Genomic DNA, 26123 nt, shown 5'->3' on the forward strand with positions numbered 1-26123 from the left:
CTTTCTACTGAGTAGCCCGCTCACTTTCAGCTCTAGAACCATTTAAACAACCTAAGTACTGTGGACCCACATTCCACACAACTATGAATTGGTGCACCTGTAGGATAAATTGTAACAAAACTAGGAATTTCTGTAAACTCTACAAGCAACTGCCATATTTAACGAAAGATGAAATGAACCAAGGAAGTGAGAAACTGTTCCATGTTAAAAACTTACAGTACAAACTAAGACATACTTATCTGTAATCCAAACAGCATCACTGAAGCAATGGTAGAAAGGACAATGGCTGCTGCTGCAGAAAAGCCTTTCATGATGTTGTCTGTGTACTTGACCACAACAGAAGTATAGAGGCCTCCAACACTAGCAAGAACTCGCATACAGAAAGAAAGAAAATCTTAACACTCAAATAAATGAAACATTCTATGATGATGAGGCAGTTTTCACCCCCCCGAGATGCCATACTAATTTACCTAGGAAAATACTATTTTCCTTAGAAGCAGCCATCTGAGAGATTTTGTACTAGGAGTCATAGTTCCTACAAAACAACATTGTTTTCCAGATGCCCGAAGGGCTATGTAGTCTACTGCTAAACTGTACACATTTATTGCCAATACATTAGATATGTTTGATTGTGAAGGCAAAATTGCTTTGGGATAGCTTTGCCACAAAAGTCAGTCAATAAAACCAAAATTACATTTTCAAACTGGTATTCACGGTATCAAAGGTACAATTTCAAAATGCTATAAAGGCTTAAAATGGACATCTAACTTAATTCCTGGATACTTACAGATTCCTGGATACTTACAGATGACAAGCCAGACATAATATGTGTAACCATAGAAAAATCCTTTTTCTTTAATTTCAGCTCCATCTGACAAGTAGACGCCAACTAATGTCACAACAATCCCTGATAGATACATTTGAATGTTTCTCACCCAAAGGGAAGTGTCTGAACTCTTTAAAACTTTTTCAAAATACACTCCTGAAAGAAAATTAAGCATGCAAATATGAAATGGATATTATTAGAAATTAATCCAAAATGTCTTTATTTGGAATAATAACCCAAAAATATAATATAAAGTATATGATTTGTGGAACAGACACATTTTACATTAATTAAATGAGATTTATTATGTTGGTTGTGACGCATGGCATACCGAACATTACCAATTTGTATTTTTATAGAGCATATAGAATTAATAACCAAGAGGGAGCTTTCTAAAAACCCACATTTAACAGGAGACTCTCATATTACTATTAATAGTTTCCGCCTTTATTATAGCAGTGAGATAGATCACAAAAGCTCTTTATTAATGGCACTAAAAGACTTGCTTTGGTCAGCTGGAACACTATATACTATTGGAGTCAATTATCTTAAACATACCCCTATAATATCTGCCTAGTATGAATACTCCCAACTTTGCAAAATAACCTATATAATCACCACTTAAGATTTTTTCTGAGAGTGACACAACCAAAATAAAATTTAAATAGAACTTGCTGAGTGAAGCCATTTTCCTTTAAAGCAGGGGTCTACAGACCAAGTTCACCCACAATGTCAGAAGGACTGTGAACTCCCTAACTAGATAATGTTTTGTGTCTATGTGCATTTTTCTGGGGGTGAGGATCCGACACTTTTTTAGGTGCTCCAAAAGTGCACGTGTCCCCACCCCACCCCCAAAATCACATAGCGCAGCTGTAAGTTTTATACTTAAAATGAATGCATGTTTATTAGCAAGGACATTAAAGATTTTTGTTATAAACACTGTTAATTAGAGGCTTGGGAATTGCCACTAAAGTACTAATCAACTAAAAATTCAAATGAAAACCAAGATTGTTTTTGATGAACCTATGCTGGAAAGAGCCAGAGAATGGGAACAAACATAGAATAGCTATTCCTATTTCTATTTTTGATTTTCCTATCTGGGAAAACCATTTAACTATTGGAAAACCATTTAACTATTCAGTTCTCAGTTACTCCAAGCATAGAGGGATATTAAACCACGTACCATTTCCTCAACTGTGTATTGAGAATACACACCTTATGGTAAATAGACTGTTGGACACAAACATTTTACTGTTCAAAACAGTGCTAAAAATCAAGTAGTATATTATTTGGGGGCTAACCCAATTTTTGTTTCTAATTTGTTGTTTCCTAAGAATAAAAGTTCAGCATGATGCTATCATTAAGTATATTCCTAAATTTAGATTTTCCCCTCTTATCAAATGACTAGATACAGAGGTGAAAAATACTTCCTTAGTCAAAAATAGAGTACTAACAAACACTTTTTGTTTTGTTTTTTCTTTTGCGGTACGCGGGCCTCTCACTGTTGTGGCCTCTCCCGTTGAGGAGCACAGGCTCCAGACGCGCAGGCCCAGCGGCCATGGCTCACGGGCCCAGCCGCTCTGCGGCATGTGGGATCTTCCCGGACCGGGGCACGAACCCGTGTCCCCTGCATCGGCAGGCGGACTCTCAACCACTGAGCCACCAGGGAAGCCCAGTACTAACTCTTGATATAGCAAAATAAAGATAAATAATAAAGATGTATGGCTATAACTAATATACTCTTTACTTTCAGTTTCTTCTCTGTTGGAACCATTTCTAAAACATTTCTTACATTGTACTTAACATTCATACTTTGTCTCTTCTTGATTCAGTGAAGGATAGATTGTCCCTACATATATGAGTCCAGACTTCCACATTTATTTGATGTTAGTGATTTTGATTCTTCCCTCCCCTTTCGGCTGTTACTTCTGGGTATTAGGTTTTCTTAGGTATCACCCCCCTTTCCTCCCTACTCCATAATTCCTAATCTGTTGAAGCAGAGGAAGAACTTGAGGTTACCAGGGAAATACAGATACTGAGCTAGTAACTAACAACCTAAAGCAGCAGAATTGAACCTGACGATAGTGCCAGTGCCAGGAAAATAGAAAGAGGTACTTGAGCTATCTGATGGCTAACTTCCTCCATTTTTTAATTTATTTTGGGGATCTTGGCTGGACCGGGGATGGTCAAGGATGACAGAAATACATTCTTAGGTAACTGCAAAGATGAATAAGGACTGAGGTCTAAACTGAGTTAAACACTACCACATGCTTACTGGAAAAACTGACATAAAACTATATAGCTATTAAGTAAGAAGATAAGCTTTAATAGGAATAAAGTTGAGTTTGATAAAGCAAGATAAAGTCAATCCCTATTTAAAGTCTGATGTTTTTTAAAAAATTTGACAATAGAATAAAATGCTTTTATGACTTACCTGCAAATCCTGAGCACAATACAGCAACAGCTATAGCACCAAACCCTAATAATGGATTCTGTTCCACCTGCAACAGTAATGTTTTAGAAGTTATTTTTAGAGACTAGTAAATAGAATTCATCCAAGAGAACAAATGAATACAAAAATCTGTTTATAGTTCTGCTGAAAGTATGTGCCATATCAGACATGGCTATTCTATAGAATAAGACAGGACCAAACAAAAGGCCATCCCAGAGATAAACCAAAATACTTAAGTTAAAAACCTATCCCTCAAATTATAGCCAGAGTAAACGCTTGATATAACGTGTGCCTACTTCCTAATAACAATGGGCACCCAAGCACAGAACTGTGCAGTCAGCCCGCATCTTCATTTTAACTTCTGCCACCACAACTCAAGTTTTTATAGGATCAAGCATGGAAATGGTAGCAGTTTGACTTAATTTATTCCCTATCACCTACAGGATGGAGTAATGACATGTAAGATTTCCTACTTCACTGAATTTTTATCAAATATTAATAGCATGCCATCTATGTACCAGATATACTGTTTTATATTCTAAATGAATAAAGATGAAGATGATACACAGCTTTGATTCTTAAATAGTTCATGGATGGGAGAGATTGACACATATATATAATCATAATACTTTGCTAACAGATGCAGGTATATGGGCCCCCAACCTATTGTTTCAACTGTATTTCCTCTTCCCTAAACTAACCATCAGGAGCTTTCATCAGTCTTTCCTCAGAGATAAATGTTATCTCAGTGGCAACACTGAAACTAAAGGGTTAAGACACGTGTCTGTAATATGACAAGCACATACCTTGTTCAAAATAAATAAGCCTGAGAGAAGGACAGTATTACTTGATGTTAAGTACCTGAGAGAGAGAGCTTGCTCTAAAATGTCTGCATGAAGATAAAAGGAGAAATAGAAGATATTATGAACTAACGGTTCTCAAAGTATGGTCCCTGGACCAACTGCAGCATCATCACCTGCTAACTTGTTAGAAATGAAAATTGACAGGCCCCTCCCCAGAGCTACTGAATCATAAACTATGGGGATGGGGCCCAGAAATCTGTTTAACCTTCCCATTGAGTCTGATGTACACTAAAGTTTGAGAACCACTACTATAGACTACAACTGATAAACATGGATGCTTTCCTAATACAAACTACAAGGCCAGCATAGAGAGGAGAAAAAATAATGGTGTGAGATTTCATCTATCCCAACAACTGCTTGGAAGCTCAAGCTACTAAAGATAGCGTCTGACAAATTCCTGGTTGCTTTTCTGCCAGTTTAATCTCTACAGTTTGGAAAAATGGTGATAGACACTGCTTCTTTGGACTTAATTCTGATAAGAAACTGCTGGTGGGACTTCCCTGGTGGCACAGTGGTTAAGAATCCGCCTGCCAATGCAGGGGACACGGCTTCGATCTCTGGTCCAGGAAGATCCCACATGCCGCGGAGCAACTAAGCCCGTGCACCACAACTACTGAAGCCCGCAGGCCTAGGGCCCATGCTCCACAACAAGAGAAGCCCCCGCATTGCAAGGAAGAGTAGCCCCCGCCTGCCGCAACTTAGAGAAAGCCCACGCACAGCAAAGACCCAATGCAGCCAAAAGAAGAAAGAAACTGCTGAGTGATGAAGTGAAAGTGATGGAAACCTAGGAAAATGGCAACCATGTCGTTTCAGCATGAGCAATAGCCAAACAGCATAGTTAAGAGACTTGAGCTCCAGTCTTGAATAAATCAAATTCAAAAATATAAAAGTTACAATTCCATAGCTAGTGGGAAGATGGGTTAGGAGGGCAAGAGTTTCTTAAGACTGAGATTCTAATGAACAGTAAAGAAAGAAATCAGTGTTACTAATTAAGGGCATCTTCAATGAATTCTCATTTTATAGGAACACTAAAAAAAAAAAAAAGACAGTACACAAAACCAAGAGGAAAGAACCAGGAGTTTTAGTATCAAAAAACTGAAAACCGTGTAAGTGGAGGCTTGCAAAATTTAAAGAAGGCCTTTAAAAGTATGTTTAGTTTAGGAAGAAGAGTATGCTTCCTCGGCTAGATGACATGCTGTTAGATAGCAAGAAAATAAGAGTTACCCAAACCTAGTTTCCATTTTCTCTGTGAATAGTGACTTTGAATGAATGGGAACCGAAGTCCAAGACATTGGTTTGCTGTTGTGAGAACACCTACCTAAATAAATTCAGAAGTATCTTGACCAAGAATAGTAGCAAATCAAGGTACTGATCACTGTACCTCTGAAGAATAATAGGGCATAGAAGCGATGCCAGAAAATTTGCATTGGGCAAATACTGTCCTGATTTTCAAAAAGGCAGAGGGAAAGAAAAGCTGCAGAAATTATAAACAGCAGCTTGAGACCTGTAAGGCGGCCCAGTACACTCACCAAGAGCACAGGCTCTGGAGCCATGCTGCCTGGGTCCAAGCAAGGTTGAGCCATTGCTAGCCTTTTTTGCCTATCAGTTTCCTCATAAGAAAATGGAATTAAAAATACATGCCTCGTATGGTGGCTGTAAGCATAAGTGAATTAATGTATGTAAAGCGCTTAGAACACTGCTAGTATCCAGCGTGACACGTGACTGCAGCTGTTGTTGTTACTGAATACCAGTGAAATGCTACAACAGGTGACTTGGGAGAACTTTTGAAGAAACCATCAAGAGTGTAATGGTCATCACAAGAAAATGGTGTGGCTTCCATAAGAATACGACTTACCAAATTTTCTTACTGAAAGAATTCCTAGTGTAAGTGCTGAGGGGAATTCCATAGAGATAATGTTTAGCAAGAAATCTGACAGATTTGCATGATATTTTTGTGAACAAGACAGAGAAATGTAGTGAGGATAACAGTAGTTCTATTCACAGCTGAGTGAGTGCTCATGTAGCAAAGTGCTAATTAACAGAATAAAACCAAGCTAGACCAACAACCAATATCAACTAGCCAGGCATATGAATAAGCCATCCTAGAAACAGATCCTCCAGGCCTAGGCAAGTCTTCAGTTGACTGCAGCCCTAGCTGATATCTTGACTGCAGCCCTAGCTGATATCTTGACTGCAACCTTATGAAAGACCTCAAGCCAGAATGTCTAAAAGAGGCCAGCTCAGGCACCCTCTAATTCCTGACCCATAAAAACTGTGAGAAAATGTTTCTTAAGCAAGGAAAAAGAAAAAAAAAAAGTCAAGCTAAAGAGAGTCTAGAGGTATGGCCACAGAACTCTGGTCCTGTCCTGTCTAAAATTTTCAGTGAAGACCCAGAAGACATAGGTGTTGAATCTGTAGAAAGCATAACATTCGAAGAAAAAGCTAATAATGGATAAGGACTGGAAAGTCCTCAAAGGCTTGAACAATAACCCAAAGCTAACAAGATGGGCTTAATAAATATAAACACATTTTGCATTTTGGTTTAGAAGAAGCCCGCGGCACAAAACACATCTGAGACAAACTATTCGTGTGAAACAGCTACAAGAGGTTGTATAATCAGTTATATAATGGATAGCCTCCTCCAGCCAGAAAAAAACCTAATATAACCTTATGCTGATTTAACAAGTCTCTGGTATTCGGAATAAAGGAGGTAATTAGCGAACTACACCACACACCACTCAGTCATTATCTGGAGACAGTGTGAACTTTTAGGACACACTGAGGAAAAAGAACGGATAAATGCACCTAGAAAAGAAATACGAGGCAATACTGGGGCACGAGCCAGGTATCATAAAGTCTCCAGAAGCCATATTATAGAAAGAAACAACATGGTTGTCTCAGTGGGAGAGAAGAAAAGACACGGAGGGTGGAGATGCAACATTGTTCGCAAACATTCAAAGGCTCATCCTATGGAGTTAGCAGGGATTTGAGTTATTCTGACAAGACAAGGAACAATGAGAGGCAGTGACAGGAAGCTACATTCTGTTTAAAATATGAAAGAACTTTCTAGAGTGCTCCAAAAGTAAAATACTCTGCTTTAGCTTACTAAGCTTTTCACCTATATTACCTAGGTGAGGTGACCCTTTTCTAAAGGTGTAGGGTGTTACTGGAAGTTCATATTTAACTTTTAAGTGTTTGCCTTACTTCCCAAACAAATTCTCTACAGTTCTACATTTGAGTTATACGTGCAGTGCATAGTTGATCAGTGTTTTGAAACATCACCGAGAATATGAGCACATTTAAACATCATGTAAAGACAATACATATTAATTTAAAACTCACTTTCTGGTGAAAAAAACTCTTCCACCAGGCCAGAAAGTAACTACCTAGAAAGGAGCTTTCTACTTTCACAAGCTCTGCATACATCCCCAGCTGCCTTATACTCCTAAGAGCACCATGGTCTTTCATCTGCTAAGAGTTAGAGAAGAGTGTGCAGTTGCAGAGGGAAGCCCCTGACCTTCAGGTCCTTTACTGTAGTTCCACTTCCTACTTCTCTTTGGGAAAATAACCAATTAAAGCAAACATTAAAAAAAAAAAATCAGGTATGTACCTTAACATTTAACTCTTCAACTAAAAGTTAGAAGTAAAGGCACTTTTTCCCCTACTGTAGTTACCAGTTATTGGGAAAAACACTATTCTGTAAGCCCCACTGCTGACAGTGGATGTATGTGCAAAATGATAAAAAATTTTGTGAGTTGCGGGAGAACATGAAAATTAGATGGGGAAAACTCTGCCCAGTATTTCTGAGAAAATGTCTAAAAGAGGCCTAGAAGTTGTGAACACAGGCACTGTGTGGAAGTTGGCACAACTGAGTTATAGGTTAGCTGTTAACTGCAACTTTGGGTACGTGACTTCACCTCTTTGGACTTCAATTCTGTTACCCATAAAACGAAGGAGGTGCATTATGTGGAGTTTTGAGATACAATCCATCTCTAACATAGTTTATGCATATTCTTCCTTCTCAAAAAGGAAGCCCGGAGGTATTACTCTCCTTGACAATAACATCACCCTAAGGGGAAAAAGGCGTATCTATATGGCAGAGGCTATGAATCATGCTCCATTCTTTTCCGTGTGACTGTGTGGAGTGCTCAGGACTCTGGAAAGTTCCTGTTTAGCTACAGTGAGCACTTAGCTTCTTACCACGACGCCTGTGGCCTGGGCTGGTCTCCACTGTACGAGGACGACTCCTCCACACAGCATAAAAACTGAAATCCACTGTAACCTGCTGAGCGTCCTGTTTAACATTAGAACGGTACATAGAGCAGTACAAGGAATCTTCAACTGGTACGTCACCTACCAACAAACAATGAACTCATCAGCTCGGTTAACATTAGACTCTGACACAAATGTATTATTTCTGATATCATGAACAGAGCTGTAGAGAAAAATATTCGATAGTTTGATAAAGGGTTAGTAAAACATCTTTTCACCATGAAAACATTTTTTAAGATTTTTGCGCCTGCCATTATCATCTACTTCACGTACCTGGTATACTGCTGCATCCAGATTGCTAAGAGCCAGGAAAGCCATGTTGTTCTGCACAGCATACACTAAGGAAGGCACGCTCAACTTCATCAGTTCCTTGGGGCTCCCCAAGACATTTTCTCTTAAAGATGCCTTGAATCTACCCAGATTACCAGTTTCTCTTTGAAAACAAAAAGGGGACATGAGAAGGGATGAGGAAGAAAATGAAAGATCATCCTTTCTATTAGATACTGTCACACACAGGATAGCTACATTGTGTTACGTTCATTGATATAATTTAGCAAACTTATTTCTAGAATTTTTAACTGATTTTAGATTTATTAAAAGAAGCAAACCAGCAATGCATCCCCATAAAAGAAAAACAACTACAATCTTCATTTGGGAAAATATGACAATTAGGTTTACCACCCTCATTCTCTGGTCAAAGTTTCAGGGGCTTTTGAGTATATTAAACAACGAGAGTACCAGGAAACCAGAACTGCCGATATTACCTATAAAAAATTAATTTAATCCCTGCCACCTTAACTGCCATTGCATCAAGTTCACCCAGATTATTTTTTAGATTAATCAGGTTGCATATGTATTTTTTTAATTTTAAAAATTACAATAGATTTTAATTGCAAACAAAAGAAAAAAGCGTTAGTAGTTACAGAAGTTACTTGGGATAGGAACTGAGTGATGCAGGTCAATATTATTTGTAAATTAATTCCGTGTTTGTGCAATATGGTAGATAATAAATCTTTAAATAAGCATATTCTCATAAAATTCAAGTATGTATCTGTATAATTTTGCAGGAAATCTGAATAATTTACTAATATCAGTAAGGTAAACTACCTGGAACATACATAAAGCTTACTACTTGAGTGCATATTGATTGATGCATGCTCTTAAGTATTCTTATTGTTCCTCAGGAGGAACTAGCTAATCTGGCTCATATTTCCCCCTGTTGTAAATCAGCTCATTTATTTCCTGAAAATACAAATCAAAGAACACTTTTATAAGCATTAACACCAAAAAAAAGTGCTACATCAAAAGGCTCCTAACTGCCCCTCACAAGATCCTTAAAAAGACCATAATACTTTGTTGGGAAGATCGAGCTATTTCAGCTCACAATGAGCCTCTATATTTTGAGTTAACGTTAGAATCAACAGTCACTAATTGGATATTTTCATATTTAAATAGTGCAAAAATAATTACCCAAGTTCTGAGGAGGAGCTAAGGGGTCCATAATGTCTAATTAACTACCCATGCCTTATCCACTGTAGAACACTCCAGCCCCCAAGAAAATAATTAAGACAGGAAATTTGGCCTAGGCCACAGAAACAAAAGATGCCCTTCTTAGTTACAGACCGTACTTTGCTGCCAAAGCTACATGCTGAAAAGTAATGCACACAGCCTGGAGGGCGACTCTACACTCCATGCAGAAGAGGGAGAGAATACCAGAAGATTACTGGGAAAGTCTGCATTGTAGAGTTTTCCAGACAGCGGAAGGTTGGCCCTTTAAACATTTACCATTCTTTTTTTTAACACAAATCTAAGATGTCCTATATAATTCTCCACCTCTTAAAAGAGTATAAAGAATAATTTCTCAAAGTTTTCCCTCAATTATAAAACTGAAGAGAAAAAAGATTAAAATTAAAAAGAAGAATCACAGAGGTCCAACTCAAAGAACCATCTTAACAAGGTGATATAATTGAACATTTTCTTTATTGTCATAATTCTCACTAGGAAACATATGATGGCAGAGACATAAATCTTACAGGCTGTGTGAAGTACAGGACACTGCTTTTACTGCATCATTACTTAATGCCCTTCCAAAATGCCGACTTCTATACTAATATATCTTCAGAGTGGCTCCCTAAAGAACTACTCAGAGGTACCTGTTTGTACCCATCTTTCACAGTCCACCTCCTTCCATGTCCATTTATCTCCCACATACGATTCCTCAAGCTCTAGTTTAGTAGCCACTTATCCCTTCCTAATCCCTAGCTATGGGCAATGCCATCTTACCTCCACTCCTTAGAGATACTCTAAACCCTCAATGGTATCCAATGAATTTCTGCCTATCCAGAGAACAGAGTTGATCTCTATCACTGGCTCTCTTTGCTCTGCTAGAATACAGGCTGCTTAAGGATCTAACAGCTTCTTCTATTAACCACCATGGCTGTACCAATAATCAAGGCTGCTGTGGTCCCTTTTCTCCCTGTCACTTTTATCTCTTCTCCCACTTTTCAGCTTTCACATCAAATGAAGGGCCTGTGAGGCATCACCAGCAAATCTGAATACTCCTTTCCTTCAACATGAAAAACCAGTAGAGTACGGTGTGTCCAGATTAACCTTCAGGTCTTTGGCTCTTCTGGCTATATCCTTTTTATTGGATACTTGGGAACTATTACTTCTCCACTGCCAGGAAGACTTGACTATCTTTTTCTGCTTCCTTCTCTAATGCAGATATTAGAGAAGCCAAGGTATACCAGAATGTGAACTACTGGAAAGCTCGAGCTTCACCATGGTACCTTAGAATTATATCAATATTATATAATTATAACACGATATTTTGAAATAAGTTGCAAAAAATGGCAGAGAATGCTAAAAGAAATTGTAAAAGAAAACAAAAGCTCAAAATAATTAATGGTATTAGAAAGTAGAATAAAGAGATTAAGGAGGTATAAGAAAGAATATAGGGGAATGTTACCACACAGAAAGTTTTAAAGGAGGAGATAAATTATTTCGGTATTAGATTAAATCTTGCTTAATTTAATATATTTAATAAGACTACAGCTCTAAAACGTACAGTTTTACTCACTAAAGTTAAAAAAAAATAATAGCAATATATCTTCCAGAAAACACTAGTAATCATCTATCCTTTTGTTTTACTGTTAAGTAAACAAAGATAAATGATCAATTCTAAATATACTACAGCCCTGAATAGTGTTCTCTGAATACTAAAAAAACACAAAAACCAAAGACCACTTTTTCTTCCATTTTCCTGCTGTGATATTTTCTGGAAATCAAATCTCAAGCACTTTAATGAGTACCTTTTGTTAAAAACAAATTTATTGAATTTAATTATATAAATAACATTGTGAGATAAGAGAAAACGTGTATAATCAAAAAGCATACACTAATTTTTTTAGATATAGTCTGTCCCATTAAATTTACTCTTTGATTTTTATCATTGGAATAGAATCCATGTGCAACCTGTTGTTACCTCAAGGAATGCTGAAGCTCCATGTTGACTGCAGAGAGATTCCACTGCTGCAGCCCCCCCTAAATTTCCTATCAACCAGCTGAAACCAATTCTTTCTGATCTATGTTTGGTCAAAAGTTGGCCTCATTCTTCCAGCTCCTGATCTGAGGAGAACTACTAGGAGGCCTGAAATCCTTGGCTAGGTTACCAAGGCACTGTGCAAAATGGAATAATACAGTAGAAGTTACTCATGAGTTTAAGAAATCTAAATTTCCCTTACAAATTTCTTATCATCTGCAAAGTTAATTAAAATTAACTCACATAAAAGATTTTGGGGAGCTAGGTTTAAAAACCAATAATGAGGTCATTTGAGGACAAAAATACCCATCATTATGAGGTACATGACTTTTACTTCCTCCCCATGACCCTAAACCTCTTATAGCATTGAGTACAAAGAGGCAGTCAAAATGTAAACTCAGCAAGAAAAACAGAATAGGGATGGATAATCTATGACATAGGTATCTGACAGCTTCATTCATTATTCTAGATAATACTATGAAACAGTAAAATAATTTTCTCCAGTCTTATCTGGATAAGTAGTACAAAGATTTAAGATGCATTTGGTTTATTACGAAACACACCCAAAGTGTATGTACATTTACTCCTCCTTCTAGGTTTCTTTAGTCTTTACAGGCTGTGGTGGATAGCAAACAATAAAAAGTTGACTTTGTTCTAAGACAACATGCAGTGTTTTCATTTCCTTTTCACATCACAAATGACAGACTTAATCAAAAGTGTCAATTTTAATAGATATGACAGGGTTTAGTAAAGCATACAGCTAACTAGCAATTTTCCTGTGAATTGTTATAGTAATTATTTTATGAAAAACTAAAATATTTTTAAATGTTGTACTGTTTGATGTTTCAACTGGAATTATAACTTAGAAATTGGTAACTTAGTCAAATACTTAAAAAATAACTTACCCACATATAAAGCTTTTGCAACATCCAACTGCTAAGGTGCTCCCCTCCCCAAAAATAGGATTTATTAATTTCCTTTTCGATATAAAAGTGGTCTGATGTAATTATACATGTACACAGCAGTGTATATAAAAAGATAATTATTACATCTTTGTTTTGTAGTAGAAGACTGGACACACCCAAATGCCCATCAAGAAACTGGTGTATGTGATACATCCATATAGTGGAATACCACACAGCTCTTAAAAAGAATGAGACAGATTTCTATGTACAGACATGGAACCATCTCTAAGATAAAACATTTAAGTGAAAAAAAAGTTAAAAAGCAAAGCAGTGTAAACTGTATGCACACACAATGCATGTAATCAAACTCCCCAGACTATATAAACCTTAAACCTTATTTATCAAAATAAAGTAGCCATTCATTAATTCTTCCCCACACTCTCCTTTTTTCCTTGCAGTTCTAAATTAACTTTTGATTGAAACAAGTATAATTTCACATTCCAAAGATTACTAGAAATTGTAAGTAAAATCAACAAGGATGGCGGAAAACTCCAAATTAATTACAAACAGAAACCAAAAAAAGAAAAAACAACCCTGTCAGTTTTTTTAATGAATACCAAAATTACATGGAAGGAGAAAAAGAGAACTAACCCAAGTATTCTAAAACACAGTCTTTTTACTATATGCTCTAAAACTAAAGGCAAAAAAAAACCTACATACAAATACTGAACTTTAGTTAGTAGGTTTGCTTTTTCACAGCTGTATCTTAGAAGTTCTGAGTCTACTTATTATGTATTCTAGGACTGAGCAAATAAGTAAATATCTTGAGGATAATGGAAGTCAAACTCACCACCATTGGAAAAGGGAAAAGTTGCAATGAACTCTGTGGTACTGGATCAGAACTGCAGGTATCAAACAATATATTACTCATAGTTGTATACACAAACACATATATATACAGAAACAGAGAAACAGACAGGTATGTATGTATACACATACATGTTACCTAGCTCTGTCTACTGAAAGGGCCCAGAAGTTATGATACCCCCAGTAGCAATGTGCACACCTCATGTCTAGATTCTGGTTTCTAAATACCATTTTGGGAAAAAAGGAACAAGGCTTCTTAGAGAAATGTATGATTTTGGGATTGGGGCAGGGAAAGTATAAGATAAGCTTTGGACATCTTGCTATGCTAAAAGGAAACTGCTCAAAGATTGATGAAAATATGTAAGTGAAAAAGAAAAGAAAAGAAACAGGAGGAAGCTTGAAGATGATCCCACTGTCCAAATCTGGGACAATCTGAGCATCGAAATAAATGATAATAATGGATTCCAGCCAATATAATAAAATAATCCATGAATCTACACTGAGAGGGAGGACAGGGGAGGAGAGAAAGGAAGAGGGAGAGGAGGGAAAGTCTTAGAGTAGATGCCAACAAATAAATGTGCAGGGAATGATGGAACTGGGAAATTACCATTTGGCATCAAAGAGAAAATTGGTAACTTTATCTGGAGAGACCTGGCAGGTGCTACCTTAATCAAGGAATCAAAGTTAAATCACCAGTAATGGGGCAAATGGATATTATGTGCTTCGTGATACACTACACTGAGAAGGACACATCATTTCCGTGATATTCCTGACCAGAACACTAAATTTAATCATAAGAAAGCAATCAATAAACATAAACTGTGGGACATTCTACAAATTAAATGGACTATGCTCTTCAACAATGTCAAAGACAAGAAAAAAAGATGGAGGAACTGTCTCAGATTAAAGGCAGCTAGAGATATAACACTACTGTAAAGTGTGATTATTTTACTGTTAAAGGACATCAGTGGGCAACAAAATTATCTAAGGTCTGTGAATTAGATAACAGTATCAATACTCATGTGTCAATTTTGATATTCTGTTATTATGTAGGAGAATGTCCTTGTTTTTAGAAAATAGGCACTGAAGAATTTAGGGACAAAGGGGCATCTTGTGTAAAACTTGCTCTCAAAACATAAAAACAATATACACCCACATAAATACATAGCAATCAAGAATATGGTAAAATTTAGGGCGTCCCTGGTGGCGCAGTGGTTGAGAGTCCGCCTGCCGATGCAGGGGACACGGGTTCGTGCCCCGGTCCGGGAAGATTCCACATGCCACGGAGCAGATAGGCCCATGAGCCATGGCCACTGAGCCTGTGTGTGAGGCCCGCGTACCGCAAAAAAAAAAGAATATGGTAAAATTTAGGGCGTCCCTGGTGGCGCAGTGGTTGAGAGTCCGCCTGCCGATGCAGGGGACACGGGTTCGTGCCCCGGTCCGGGAAGATTCCACATGCCACGGAGCAGATAGGCCCATGAGCCATGGCCACTGAGCCTGTGTGTGAGGCCCGCGTACCGCAAAAAAAAAAGAATATGGTAAAATTTAACATTTGGAAATAAAAACTTAAGAGAAAAAATAAAATTACTGCAATTACTGAAATGTCTAACAATGCTACTAAATGCTTATCTTTGCCCTAGCTAATCACAAAACAGCTCAATTATTTTGTTCTAAAATACTTATAATTTGAAAATTAGAAATCAGGGAACTTGCCTTCGAATCCTATCACTGCCAATCACTTTCTATGTACCTTTGGCAAATGAAAACTTCCCTCAACCTAAGATTTCTCATCGTAGAAGATGAAATAATAGCTAAAGCTAAAGCAGTGGTACGAGAATGAAATGAAAATTAGCTGTGTTTACCTGCATGTTTCCCTCACCTGTTTTTAAGGGGAGACAGGGAAGAATGTTTCCTTAACACCTTCACTCTCTGGCAGCCTGCCATTCTCAACAGCAACAATCCTGAATGTCTGAAGGCAGCAAATTTAGCTGCTGCAATCTTAAAAGAGGATGTTTGGCACTTTACATAACACATTTTGACAGTGATTAACAGCTGGTATTCCAGAGTGTAGCTACTTGCTTTCTAAAGAAAAGAAGTTAGATATCTGCTCATTAGGTTTTCAAAAATTCATTTTTCACAATTGTCCCCCAAAGAAGCATTATTCTTTGATTTTTCTGAGTTGAAATTTCAAGTTGAAACTTTTCTAAGTTGAATTTCAACTTATAACATCATATATCATAGCAATAGTGCTAAAGTGCTGGCTAGTGTCCCTCAGTGCAGGAAAGCTGTGATGTGCCTTATGGAGAAAATACATGTTAGATAAGCTTTGTCCAGGCATGATTAATAGTGCTGTTGGCCCTGAGTTCAATGCTAATGAGTCAACAATACATACTAAATAAGGTGTCTTTAAAGAGAAACATGGTTATATAGTGATCAGTTGATGAAAATGTTGTGACCAGAGGCTCACAGGAACCTATCCCAGTATTTCCTCTAGGAGCAAAAGTTCAGTATTCAGTAATTCAGTGTCCGTGGTAACAACTGAGATAGTAAGAATCAACAGTCACCAAACCCATCACCAAGTCCTATAGATTCTACTTCTAGAACATAACTCAAATCCATTACCTTCATCACCTGCTCTGTCATCATGGCCACAATCCCTGGGCTCTAATAAGCCCCCTTACTTCCAACTCTTATACCCTTCCAATCCATTCTCCTCAAAGGAATCAACAAAGTAACTCAAAGTAATATGGGTCACCATGTTAGTCCCTGATTTAAACCATTCAGTGATTTCCAGTGATTTTCAATGCACTTGAGATAAAATCCAAAATCCTTTACAGGCCCATAGGATTACTCTTGATACCCTGCGGACCTCTCCTGCTTCACATTAGCACCACTCCCCTCTCACAGCACTCCAGATACACTGATTTGTTGTTCTTCAAACACACTGTTCTCTTTACCTTCTCTCTGCTCTTCTCTTGCCCAACTTCCACTCAATCTTCAGGTCTGGGTTTCAATGTAACTTCCTCAGAGAGGAAACCCTCAACATTTTCACTGGGTATGTTTCCCACACAGCTATGCTTTAGTTTCATTAACGATTGTCTAAGAAGAAGCTGAAGATGCAATCATGATATCCTTTCATTTCATTCCGTAGCTATCAACCTGTGACCTCATGGGTAAAATAATTCTTTCTCTATCACTCTTTTATCATTCCAAGAGATTAACATTTTTCACAGATGCCCTCTTAAAAGTAATCCCTTTGCTCCAAGAAATATTTTCTTGTTATGAATAGCAGGTATTCCATTCTACCAATGTGTTTTGAATAAGAACATGATAATTTGCCAACATGTTTCTCTATAAAAACTACATTTTAAAATGCAGTAATTTCAAATGCATTTCACTTCTTTCACGCTTTATGATTTTCCAGTGTTTTTTCCACTTGGAAACTCGTTGTGTTTTAAATGATTCTTCTTCACGGCCAAATTCTTGTTAGCCATGTAGTGTCAAATGCCAGCCACCAAAACTCTGTGTCATAATACTTTACTTTGTCCTGATTGTCCCTGGTCTTGTGTACTCTGCAGGTAAATGTTCATAAAAGAGCCTCTACACTATGCTGGTGACATACACAGCAAGTTTTCCACACTGTTGCTATTTCAACACCATTATTGGGACTTGCCTGGTGAACTCTTGGAAACTTTTCTGCTTTTATTAATCTTTTGATATAATTTCCAAAAACGTTTCCACAAAATGAACTACAACTGACCATATCCATCCATAACACTGAATAACTTAAGAATAGCAAGCAATGCAAAGCTGAAAAAGCATCAAAATAAAACAAAAAGCCATGCAGGTGGGTTAGCAGGACACTAGCCCAACTGCTGAGTTAAACCAAAGGCCTCATTGCTTTTCTGCACATTGGTTTTTAAAAAGTCTTAACAGTTACGGAACAACAAAACCATGATTTGATCTTACAGTTTAAAATAGCTGATTTCATGCTTGACAGCCCTATTTCATTCCTGGGTCATAATTTTTTCTCCCTAAGGAAGCTGGGGAATAAGGAGAAGAAATGTGTTCCCCTATTCCCCTTTTTCCAATACCGCCATTTTTGTTTTAAAAGAAGTTAAGCCCTAAGATTTTACTAATTTATTAACGCTTAAATTGTTACATGGATGTTGTTCTAGAGCTTCAAACAGAGATTTTTTCCTTTGGAACACTGCCTTTTAAAGTTTTAAAGGTACAATAAGGCCTCTCCTTTACGTGACATTATGCAGAATAGCGGAAGCCAAATTTCCTTAAAAATGGATCTTGTTAAATAAGTAAAAAGCTGTGAAAGGTCTGAGGTTTTACCCTACTCGCAACCTAACAAGTTAGGCTGCCACAGTATCTCTGCTTACAAGATAAATTTTTTTACTCTTTTTTTTTTTTTTTTTTTTTTTTTTTTGGGTACGCAGGCCTCTCACTGTTGTGGCCTCTCCCATTGTGGACCACAGGCTCCGGACGAGCAGGCTCAACGGCCATGGCTCACGGGCCCAGCCGCTCCACAGCACGTGGGATCCTCAAGTTCTTTGTCAAATATATACTTTGCTAATATTTTCTCTTAGCCTGTGGCTTACCTATTCATTTCCTTTACAGTGTTTTTTTGTTTTTTGTTTTTTTTTTTCTTGCGTTATGCGGGCCTCTCACTGTTGTGGCCTCTCCCATTCGCGGAGCACAGGCTCCGGACGCGCAGGCTCAGTGGCAATGGCTCACAGGCCCAGCCGCTCCGCGGCATGTGGGATCCTCCCGAAACGGGGCACGAACCCGCGTCTCCTGCATCGGCAGGCGGACTCTCAAGCACTGCGCCACCAGGGAAGCCCCAAGATAAATTTTAAACACAAATTTTCTATTAAAGCTTTCCACCATCAAGTCTCAAGTTATTTTTGTTCTTTCCTCCTTCCCCAAGCCATTTTTAGAGTATTTTTTTCAGATGGTTATTTGTAATAATGTGTGTGTTTACTAGTTCATTTTCTGTCTCTTCCACTGAAACTAAGTTCCAAGCAAGCAGAAACCGTATCTATTTCATTCATACCTGTATATCCAGCACCTATGATAAAACTGTCACACAGAAATCACTTAATAAATATTTGTTAAATGAAATTTTAAAGTGTTTAAATGTAATTTAAACCTACATACATGCTATTCCTCACTACTTCCCACTCTCACCAGCCCACAACCTGAAACCTAGATGAATTCACCCGCCCACATGACCCAGATGGGTCCCCATCTCAGAAATCGTTCCCCAAGTAATTTCCTACCAGATTTTATTTAATTCTCACAACCCTATTTTCTCCAATTAAGAAATGAAGAAACTATACAACATAACCCAAAGCTCACCTCCTCTTGTTTCATTTTCTGTTGTCTGTTGTTGCTGTTTTTCTCTCATCCACAGACTATGGCTGTTTTCCTCTGTCTTGAATGGACTCTGACCCCTAGTTTTATAGACTCAGTGTCTAGAATTTCCCTTTTCAGCCCCATAAACTCACTGCATATATTTCTTTATTGGTGGTGAGAAAGTCATCTGATTTTTATCAGACTTAAAGTATTCCTGTCTATGAATAATATAATGTGGGAAATGAAAACAGACAAGCATTAAAACTATTGGGCTTATGGGCAGGACTGAAGACTTATAACATAAACTTTAAAAAAAAGAAGAAGAAATGAAGAAACTAAAGCTCAGAGAAGTTAAGGAATATGTGGAAAGTCATAATCCCAATGAGTCTAGAACTAAAATTAGGTCTTGTCTCACTCCAAAGCCCCTATTCTTAACCCTCTCTTATACTGCATCCTTGGCTAAAACAATTTTCATAGGATGTTACTGATACAAAACCCAATGCTGCCACATAGTAAAAGTATAACAAGGGAGGAACCTCAGATGCTGTATAGATAAAATAGGGGTAATTATAGTACTTAACCTAAAAAATATATAAAGATTAAATGAGATAACTAATGAAAAGCACTTAGCACAGTGCCTAACACTTAATACAGTAAACACTCAAGAAATGTTAACTAGGGCTTCCCTGGTGGCACAGTGGTTTAGAATCTGCCTGCTAATGCAGGGGACACGGGTTCGAGCCCTGGTCTGGGAAGATCCCACATGCTGCGGAACAACTAGGCCCGTGAGCCACAACTACTGAGCCTGCGCGTCTGGAGCCTGTGCTCCGCAACAAGAGAGGCCGCGATAGCGAGAGGCCCGCGCACCGCGATGAAGAGTGGCTCCCGCTTGCCACAACCAGAGAAAGCCCTTGCACAGAAATGAAGACCCAACCCAGCCACCGATCAATCAATCAATAATAAATAAATGATAAATAATAAATAATGAATAAATAATAAATAAATAAATTTAAAATAAATAATACAAATAAATAAATGTAAATAAATAAATAAGCCAAGCATTTGAAGCCCTTTAAATAAAAAAAGAAATGCTAACTATTATTATCATAATATTCCTCTACAACGGAAGTCAGCACATGTTTCCTGTAAGAACCAAATCGTAAATAGTCTAGGCTGTGTGAGCCATACTGTCTCTGTTGCAACAAAAATAAGCAGCAAACTGGATTTGGCCAATGGGCCACAGTTTGCTAACCCCTGCTTTAGGGTGGAATTCTTCAACTTCGGCACTACTAATATGTGGGGCTGGGTAATTCTTTGTTATGGAGTGCTGTCCTGGAGGACAGGACATTGTAGGACGTTTATCAGCACCCTTGGCCTCCACCTACTTGATGCCAGTAGCATCCCCCAAGTTGGGTCAACCAAAATAATATCTCCGAGGGAGCAAAACTGTCCTGAGTTGAGGAAGACTGCTCTAAAGCAATCAAACATACGAAGATGTAGCTTGAATCTTCTGATAAAGAACATAACTGAGTAAAAAATTAATAACTTAACACACTAAAAAGTATTTATACTCACTTAGCTAAAATTCCCACACTTAGCAATAACTTTATAACTTCTGTGATACACACGGCTGTGGTTGAAAAGTAGAGTTCTTTGTCTGATGTCCTTGTGTATCTTAAAGCTATGGTGTAAGTTGCAGCCACCAGGGTCATCACTGCCAAGCAGTATAACTTGAATAATAAATTGACATTTTCTGGAAAATACGTGCAACAAAGATATTATTTAGTAGACAATATTATGTATATAAAAGTTAAGCAGTGTTACACCTCAAAATGCCAATTTCAAGCACAAAATACGTTTAAAAATTTATTTCAAAACAATATTTTCCAACTACATGAACAGAAACAAACATACACACACAAAACACAGCTGACTTTAAGTATCAACTGGTTAGGCATAGATTTTGTTCCTGGGGAGGGCTTAAGTGCAAGGTTATGTGGCATAACTAACTCTAGTTTAGGATGTTATAAATCACATACTTTATGTATCTTTATAATTAATACTTGTGAAAGCAAAACACGAAAGCAAGATGAAAACGATTACTGCAATGTATGTTCTAAATAGAGAGACAGCAGAAAGAAAACAAAAGGAATAACGAAGTGATAATATAGAACTTCATCATAATAAAAAACAAATTACGTCCAGCCTCTCATTTCATAGCATTATAAGATAATTCATAACACCATAAAAAAGAGTATTAAGAATGAAGTTCTGTCAAACTTGAAATCCAGGAAATATACACAACTTATGAACACTCAATTTAAGAACTTCTTGCAAGTATATCTGAGCAGCAGCCATCACTCAGGTGCCAGGGCCGGTCCAACACCTTCAATATAAACGACAAGCACCGGGGTACCAGGGCTCCTTCCATACTCCCAGCCCTGCTCTGAGACTACGATCATCTAATGCTCAAACTATGTCTACTTTCTTTACTCACTTCACATCTCTCTCATCCCCAGCTACCTGTAACCTTCTTTCAAATCTTCAGGCACATGTTAAACAAGGATCAGCAAATTTTTTTCTGTAAAGGGCCAAGAGTAAATATTTTAGGTTTTTTAGGCCACAAGGAAAAATCAAGGATATCATGTAGGTACTTAGGTGACAAGAGAGAAAATATACTTTCACATTTAATTTATATTTAATTGGAAAAATTCAAAATATAATAATAATTGAGTACAATGCTTTACAGTATTGAGAAGAAGGGAATTCTATGGGGTGGTGGGTAATATTTTGCTTCATTGGTCTTCAAAGTTAGGGTTCCATAAGATTAATTACAAACATTCACCTGTAAAAACCATTCTTAGCTGATAGGCCATACAAAAACAAGTGATAGGCTGGGTTTGACCAATGGGCCATACTTTGACAACCTGGGTTAAGAACCAGAGGGACAGTGGGTAACTCTGGGCTGCTACTGTAACTACATTACCCCTATGTACACTTTTGTTCACCACTTTGGGAGCCTAACCACAATTCAAAGGTGACTTGCACAGGAAAATAAAATAGGAGTTTCAAGTAAGTTATATGGTAAGGTAGAAACTCACTAGGAAACAGATTATTCAATATAAATATTTTTCCCTGGGTGAATTAAAGAATTATTTGTAAATTTCAGGCAGATTTTTTAAATTACATTAGGTCTTAACTGAAAAGTAATATGGTAAAATAGAAGAAATAGAGCTTCTCTGCCTAAACTTTCTTTCCAATAGATCCGAGGACCCAAAAAGCAATGTTAATGTAAAAGGGATTGAAGGAGATTACTATAATACTTTGCTTGCTCTAAAACTTTCCTACACAGGAGGAAATGTAAAACTTAAAAAATAAACAGCAGTACAGGAGAAAGCATTTCCCATCTTCTTGATCGGGGGTGAGCAACCTACATTTCCTCTCATTTTTATATGAGCTGCAAGCTGAGAATAGTTGTACATTTTTAAACGGTTGGAAAAAAGTTTTTTGTTAATCTTTTGGGATGCGTGAAAATTATATGACATTCAGATTCAGTGTCCATAAAAAACGTTTTACTGGAACACAACTACGCTCATTTGTTTCTGAACTATCTATGGCTACTTTTTTTGCCGGGCAACAAGCAAGGATGAGTAGTTATGACTGAGACCATCAGCCGTTAACAGAAAAAGTTTACCAGCCCATGTCCTAGATTATCAATACTTTCATAAATAAGAGATGTTAGGATTGCCAAACTAAAAACTACTTTATTTTAGCTCTTATATAGGTTCCTGATTCCAAAACAACATAGTGAATGTTTAACACTTTGAAAGTACACCTCTTAGCATCGTGATTAATGGGAATACAGATGATATTCTTGAAAATAACTACTGATGGAAATAGAAGCGTAAGCAAATAAGTTTAGATATTTGTATAACATATAGGGCTTTGGTATAGAATACCACTTTAAAAACATATAATAAACTTTTTAAAAATACTTAATTCTTTTTTAAGCATTATTTTCTCTAATTTCAGCTTACCATTAGATCAAAATATCGTCTTCCATCCAGTCATTAATTCTCCAATATGAAAGTTCAATTATTAGCAATTTCAGTTTTTTTTCAGGGTAATATCAAAAGTCCATACAGGGACTACCCAGGTGGGCCAGTGGTTAAGACTTCGTGCTTCCACTGCAGGGGGCGTGGGTTCCACCCCGCATGCCCAGAGGCTCCGCCACGAGAAAAAAAAAAAAAAAGTCCACAACTCAACTGCATTGTTGAGTGGGCACACTGGCACATCAGCACTGTTTTCTCCTTCTCACAAAGTTCCCATTAGCTCCCACGCAGTATATGTTTTTGTGCCCCCCAAATGAAATTTACAATGTGGAGTTAAATCTTTTGCTCAGTTATATTTTACTATATTTTAGAGGAGACATTATTTGTAACACCTGAGAACTTGGAAATTCATTAAGTCCCAGATAAATAAATCCTTTGTGAATATCAGGAAGCTCAGGAAACTGCAATTTTGTATTACACATTTCTAGTGGGCATATAAGATTTATAACATGACCCAGGCACAGCAAATATGTATTGGCAGTAAACCTAAATCTGTAAATTGTGGCAACTATTTCAGATAATGATTCGACTTATGTAATTCTGAACTTGCCTTCACCATTAATCTCGCTATTCCCATTTTATGTCAGTTATCAAAACAATTCTACTTTTTTCCCTTTACTTCCTGTGTTGCTACAAAAAGACTTAAGGTTGGGCTTATTTGAGAAGCAAATAAGAGAAGCATATGCAACTACAGACAGTACTCCCTGGGCAGGGCCTGAATAATAAACGTGGCCTCTTCAACCAGGAAAATAATTTGGTACCCATGCAAAAAGCTATTCTTTAAATATTTGCTCAACTTTATTCAGAGGTAAAGCCAAGAGCTCTACGAAAGAAGGGTGGAGAAAGAATCCGGGTGTTGCCCAACCTCTCCTAGCTACTGCTCTACCATTCAGAAATTCAGCTCTCATCCTTACTTACTTACCGGACTCAGCAAAGCAGAAGTGCTGCGGAGTTAATCAGACTCACCCTCACGAAATGGCAATTAGTCATCAAACAGTATTACTCTAATGTGCTATCCCTGGGGAAGGGGGCGGGGGAGTGGATCTCGCCCCACCCCTCCGGCAAAATATCAAAGTATTCCTTCTAACAACATACAACATTCTCCTTGGAAGTAACTCTGTTAACGACTGCTTTCTCCACCTCGTTACGGCTGCAATGCTATTTTAATACCCCAATGATGTTTTTAGTGGCTGTTACGTGGGCCAGCCGCTGCTTAGGCTCTGCACCCAGAGCATGCCCTTATGCCTCTGAGCATCCCAGGGCAGGAGGCGCAGCGGAGACAGCAGCCGCGGTGACCCCGGCCAGGACAGAAACCGGTCCTGCCTCCCGCTGGGTGATGCGTCTCCAGCCCCGCACCTGCGCCCCGGCCTCTCGCCGGGTCTCCCGCAGCCCGGGCCTGTCTGAATCCGGTTCCCACCCACTGCCAACTCGTCAAGGCAGGCGCAGTTTCGGGCCGCCGAACTGTCCAGCAAGGAGTACGCCGCGGGGAAGGCAGCGGCAGTGGGAGGCTGGCTGCCCCGCACTGCCCCGAGCGGCGATGGCGCGCGCTCAAGCCCGAGAGCGGCTCAACACAAACTCCTGCTGCCCGACGCCCCGGCCTGGCCCCTGGGCCCCAGAGCCCCGCAGGCGCGGAGGATGGCCGGCCGCCAACAGGTGCAGACCGGCGCTGACGCTCGCTCGCCACCGTCCCCCGCGGAGTCCCAAGTCCCCAGTCCCTGCAGCCCCAGGCCTCACCTCTCAGAGGAGCCATGGCTCCCCGACAGCACCGCGCGGAACTGACGCGCGCCTCCTTCGCGCGCGCCGCGCAGGACGCCGGGGACCGCCTCCTGGGGTCATAGAGACGAAAGCCGCTCGGCCTAGAGCGCCTCGCCGGCCGACCAGCCACGGATTCCCGCCCAGCCAAGCACAAAGATTAGGCTAATGAATCGGAAGGCTGCGGAAAACGGGAGGATCCGGATGGAGGAGAGGCCTGTTCCGCCCAGTCTATGTTGACGAGTGCGTAAAACTCGGTTCCAAGGCGCTCTCTTGTAAACTACAACTCCCGGCCGGCTAAGGAAGCCGGAGTCAAGGGAGCGGAGCGTTACCTTCTGGGAGCTGTAGTCCTCACCAGGTGACTGGGCGGCAAATAGGAATTGGGCTTAGACTTAAGGATTCGTGCCTAGGAAAGCTGTTGTAGCACCTCCAAGAACTCGTAAAGTAACAGAAACTTCTTTCGACAGCGTTGGCAACTTCTGTAACTTCCTTTAACTTCCTCCTTGATGAAACTCCTTTGTTACCTCCTATTTAAACTTACAGTAATTCCCCTATATACCAACCTTCAAGTGGCGAACTTTCAAAGATGCGAACGTGCATTCCATCAACGCCAGGCGTGAGTGAAATTGCAGCTTGCCCTCCCTCTCCTATTGCTGACGATCCTTCAGCTCCACCATCTCCCACCTCCTCTCCCTCCTCCAGTCAGTAACTCTTGCCTGTCCACTTGATGCCAGCGCCTATATGCCAGCTGTTGTACTGTACAACTGTACTTTTCAAGATACTGTACTATAAGGTTTCAAATGTTTTATTTTTTGCTTGTTTTTTATGTATTATTTGTGTGAAAGTATTATAAACCTATTACAGTACTCTATAGCCGATTATGTTAGTTGAGTACCTGGGCTAACTTTGTTGGACTTACGAACAAATTGGACTTACAAACATGTTCTTGGAACAGACCTCATTCGTATGTAGGGGACTTACTGTATAGTTTATATTACATATTGTTCAGAAGTCTTGTGCCTGTGTCCTCATCGTCAGCATTATCATTATGTTTACCTAGCCAAACATGCTAACTGCACGATCTTCGCACAACGAAAGGGCAAAAACATTAGACATATCAACAAGCATTTACTTCAACTGCTATGATCTCCACGTTCACTGAAGCA

At 38.7% G+C, this 26123-nt stretch overlaps 1 protein-coding gene across 2 annotated transcripts in view; it reads right to left on the minus strand.

Moving 5' to 3' along the window:
• Nucleotides 1–25028, minus strand: part of SLC35A1 (solute carrier family 35 member A1) — a 27701-nt gene extending 2673 nt beyond the window's left edge. Inside the window, exons 1-7 of one of the 2 annotated variants that reach the window (XM_007467306.1) lie at nt 24940–25028; nt 20669–20846; nt 8687–8846; nt 8342–8494; nt 3261–3327; nt 806–982; nt 236–370 (exon numbers count right to left, since the gene is read on the minus strand). In XM_007467306.1, the coding sequence (XP_007467368.1) occupies nt 236–370; nt 806–982; nt 3261–3327; nt 8342–8494; nt 8687–8846; nt 20669–20846; nt 24940–24955 (886 nt within the window). In that variant the 5' untranslated portion in view covers nt 24956–25028. The remainder of the gene's footprint in view (nt 1–235; nt 371–805; nt 983–3260; nt 3328–8341; nt 8495–8686; nt 8847–20668; nt 20847–24939) is intronic. The other variant, XM_007467307.1, reaches the window with a different exon arrangement.
• Nucleotides 25029–26123: the final 1095 nt, after the last annotated feature.

This window comes from Lipotes vexillifer, unplaced genomic scaffold (genome assembly GCF_000442215.2).
Source record: "Lipotes vexillifer unplaced genomic scaffold, Lipotes_vexillifer_v1.1 scaffold554, whole genome shotgun sequence".
Lineage (NCBI taxonomy): Eukaryota > Metazoa > Chordata > Mammalia > Artiodactyla > Lipotidae > Lipotes > Lipotes vexillifer.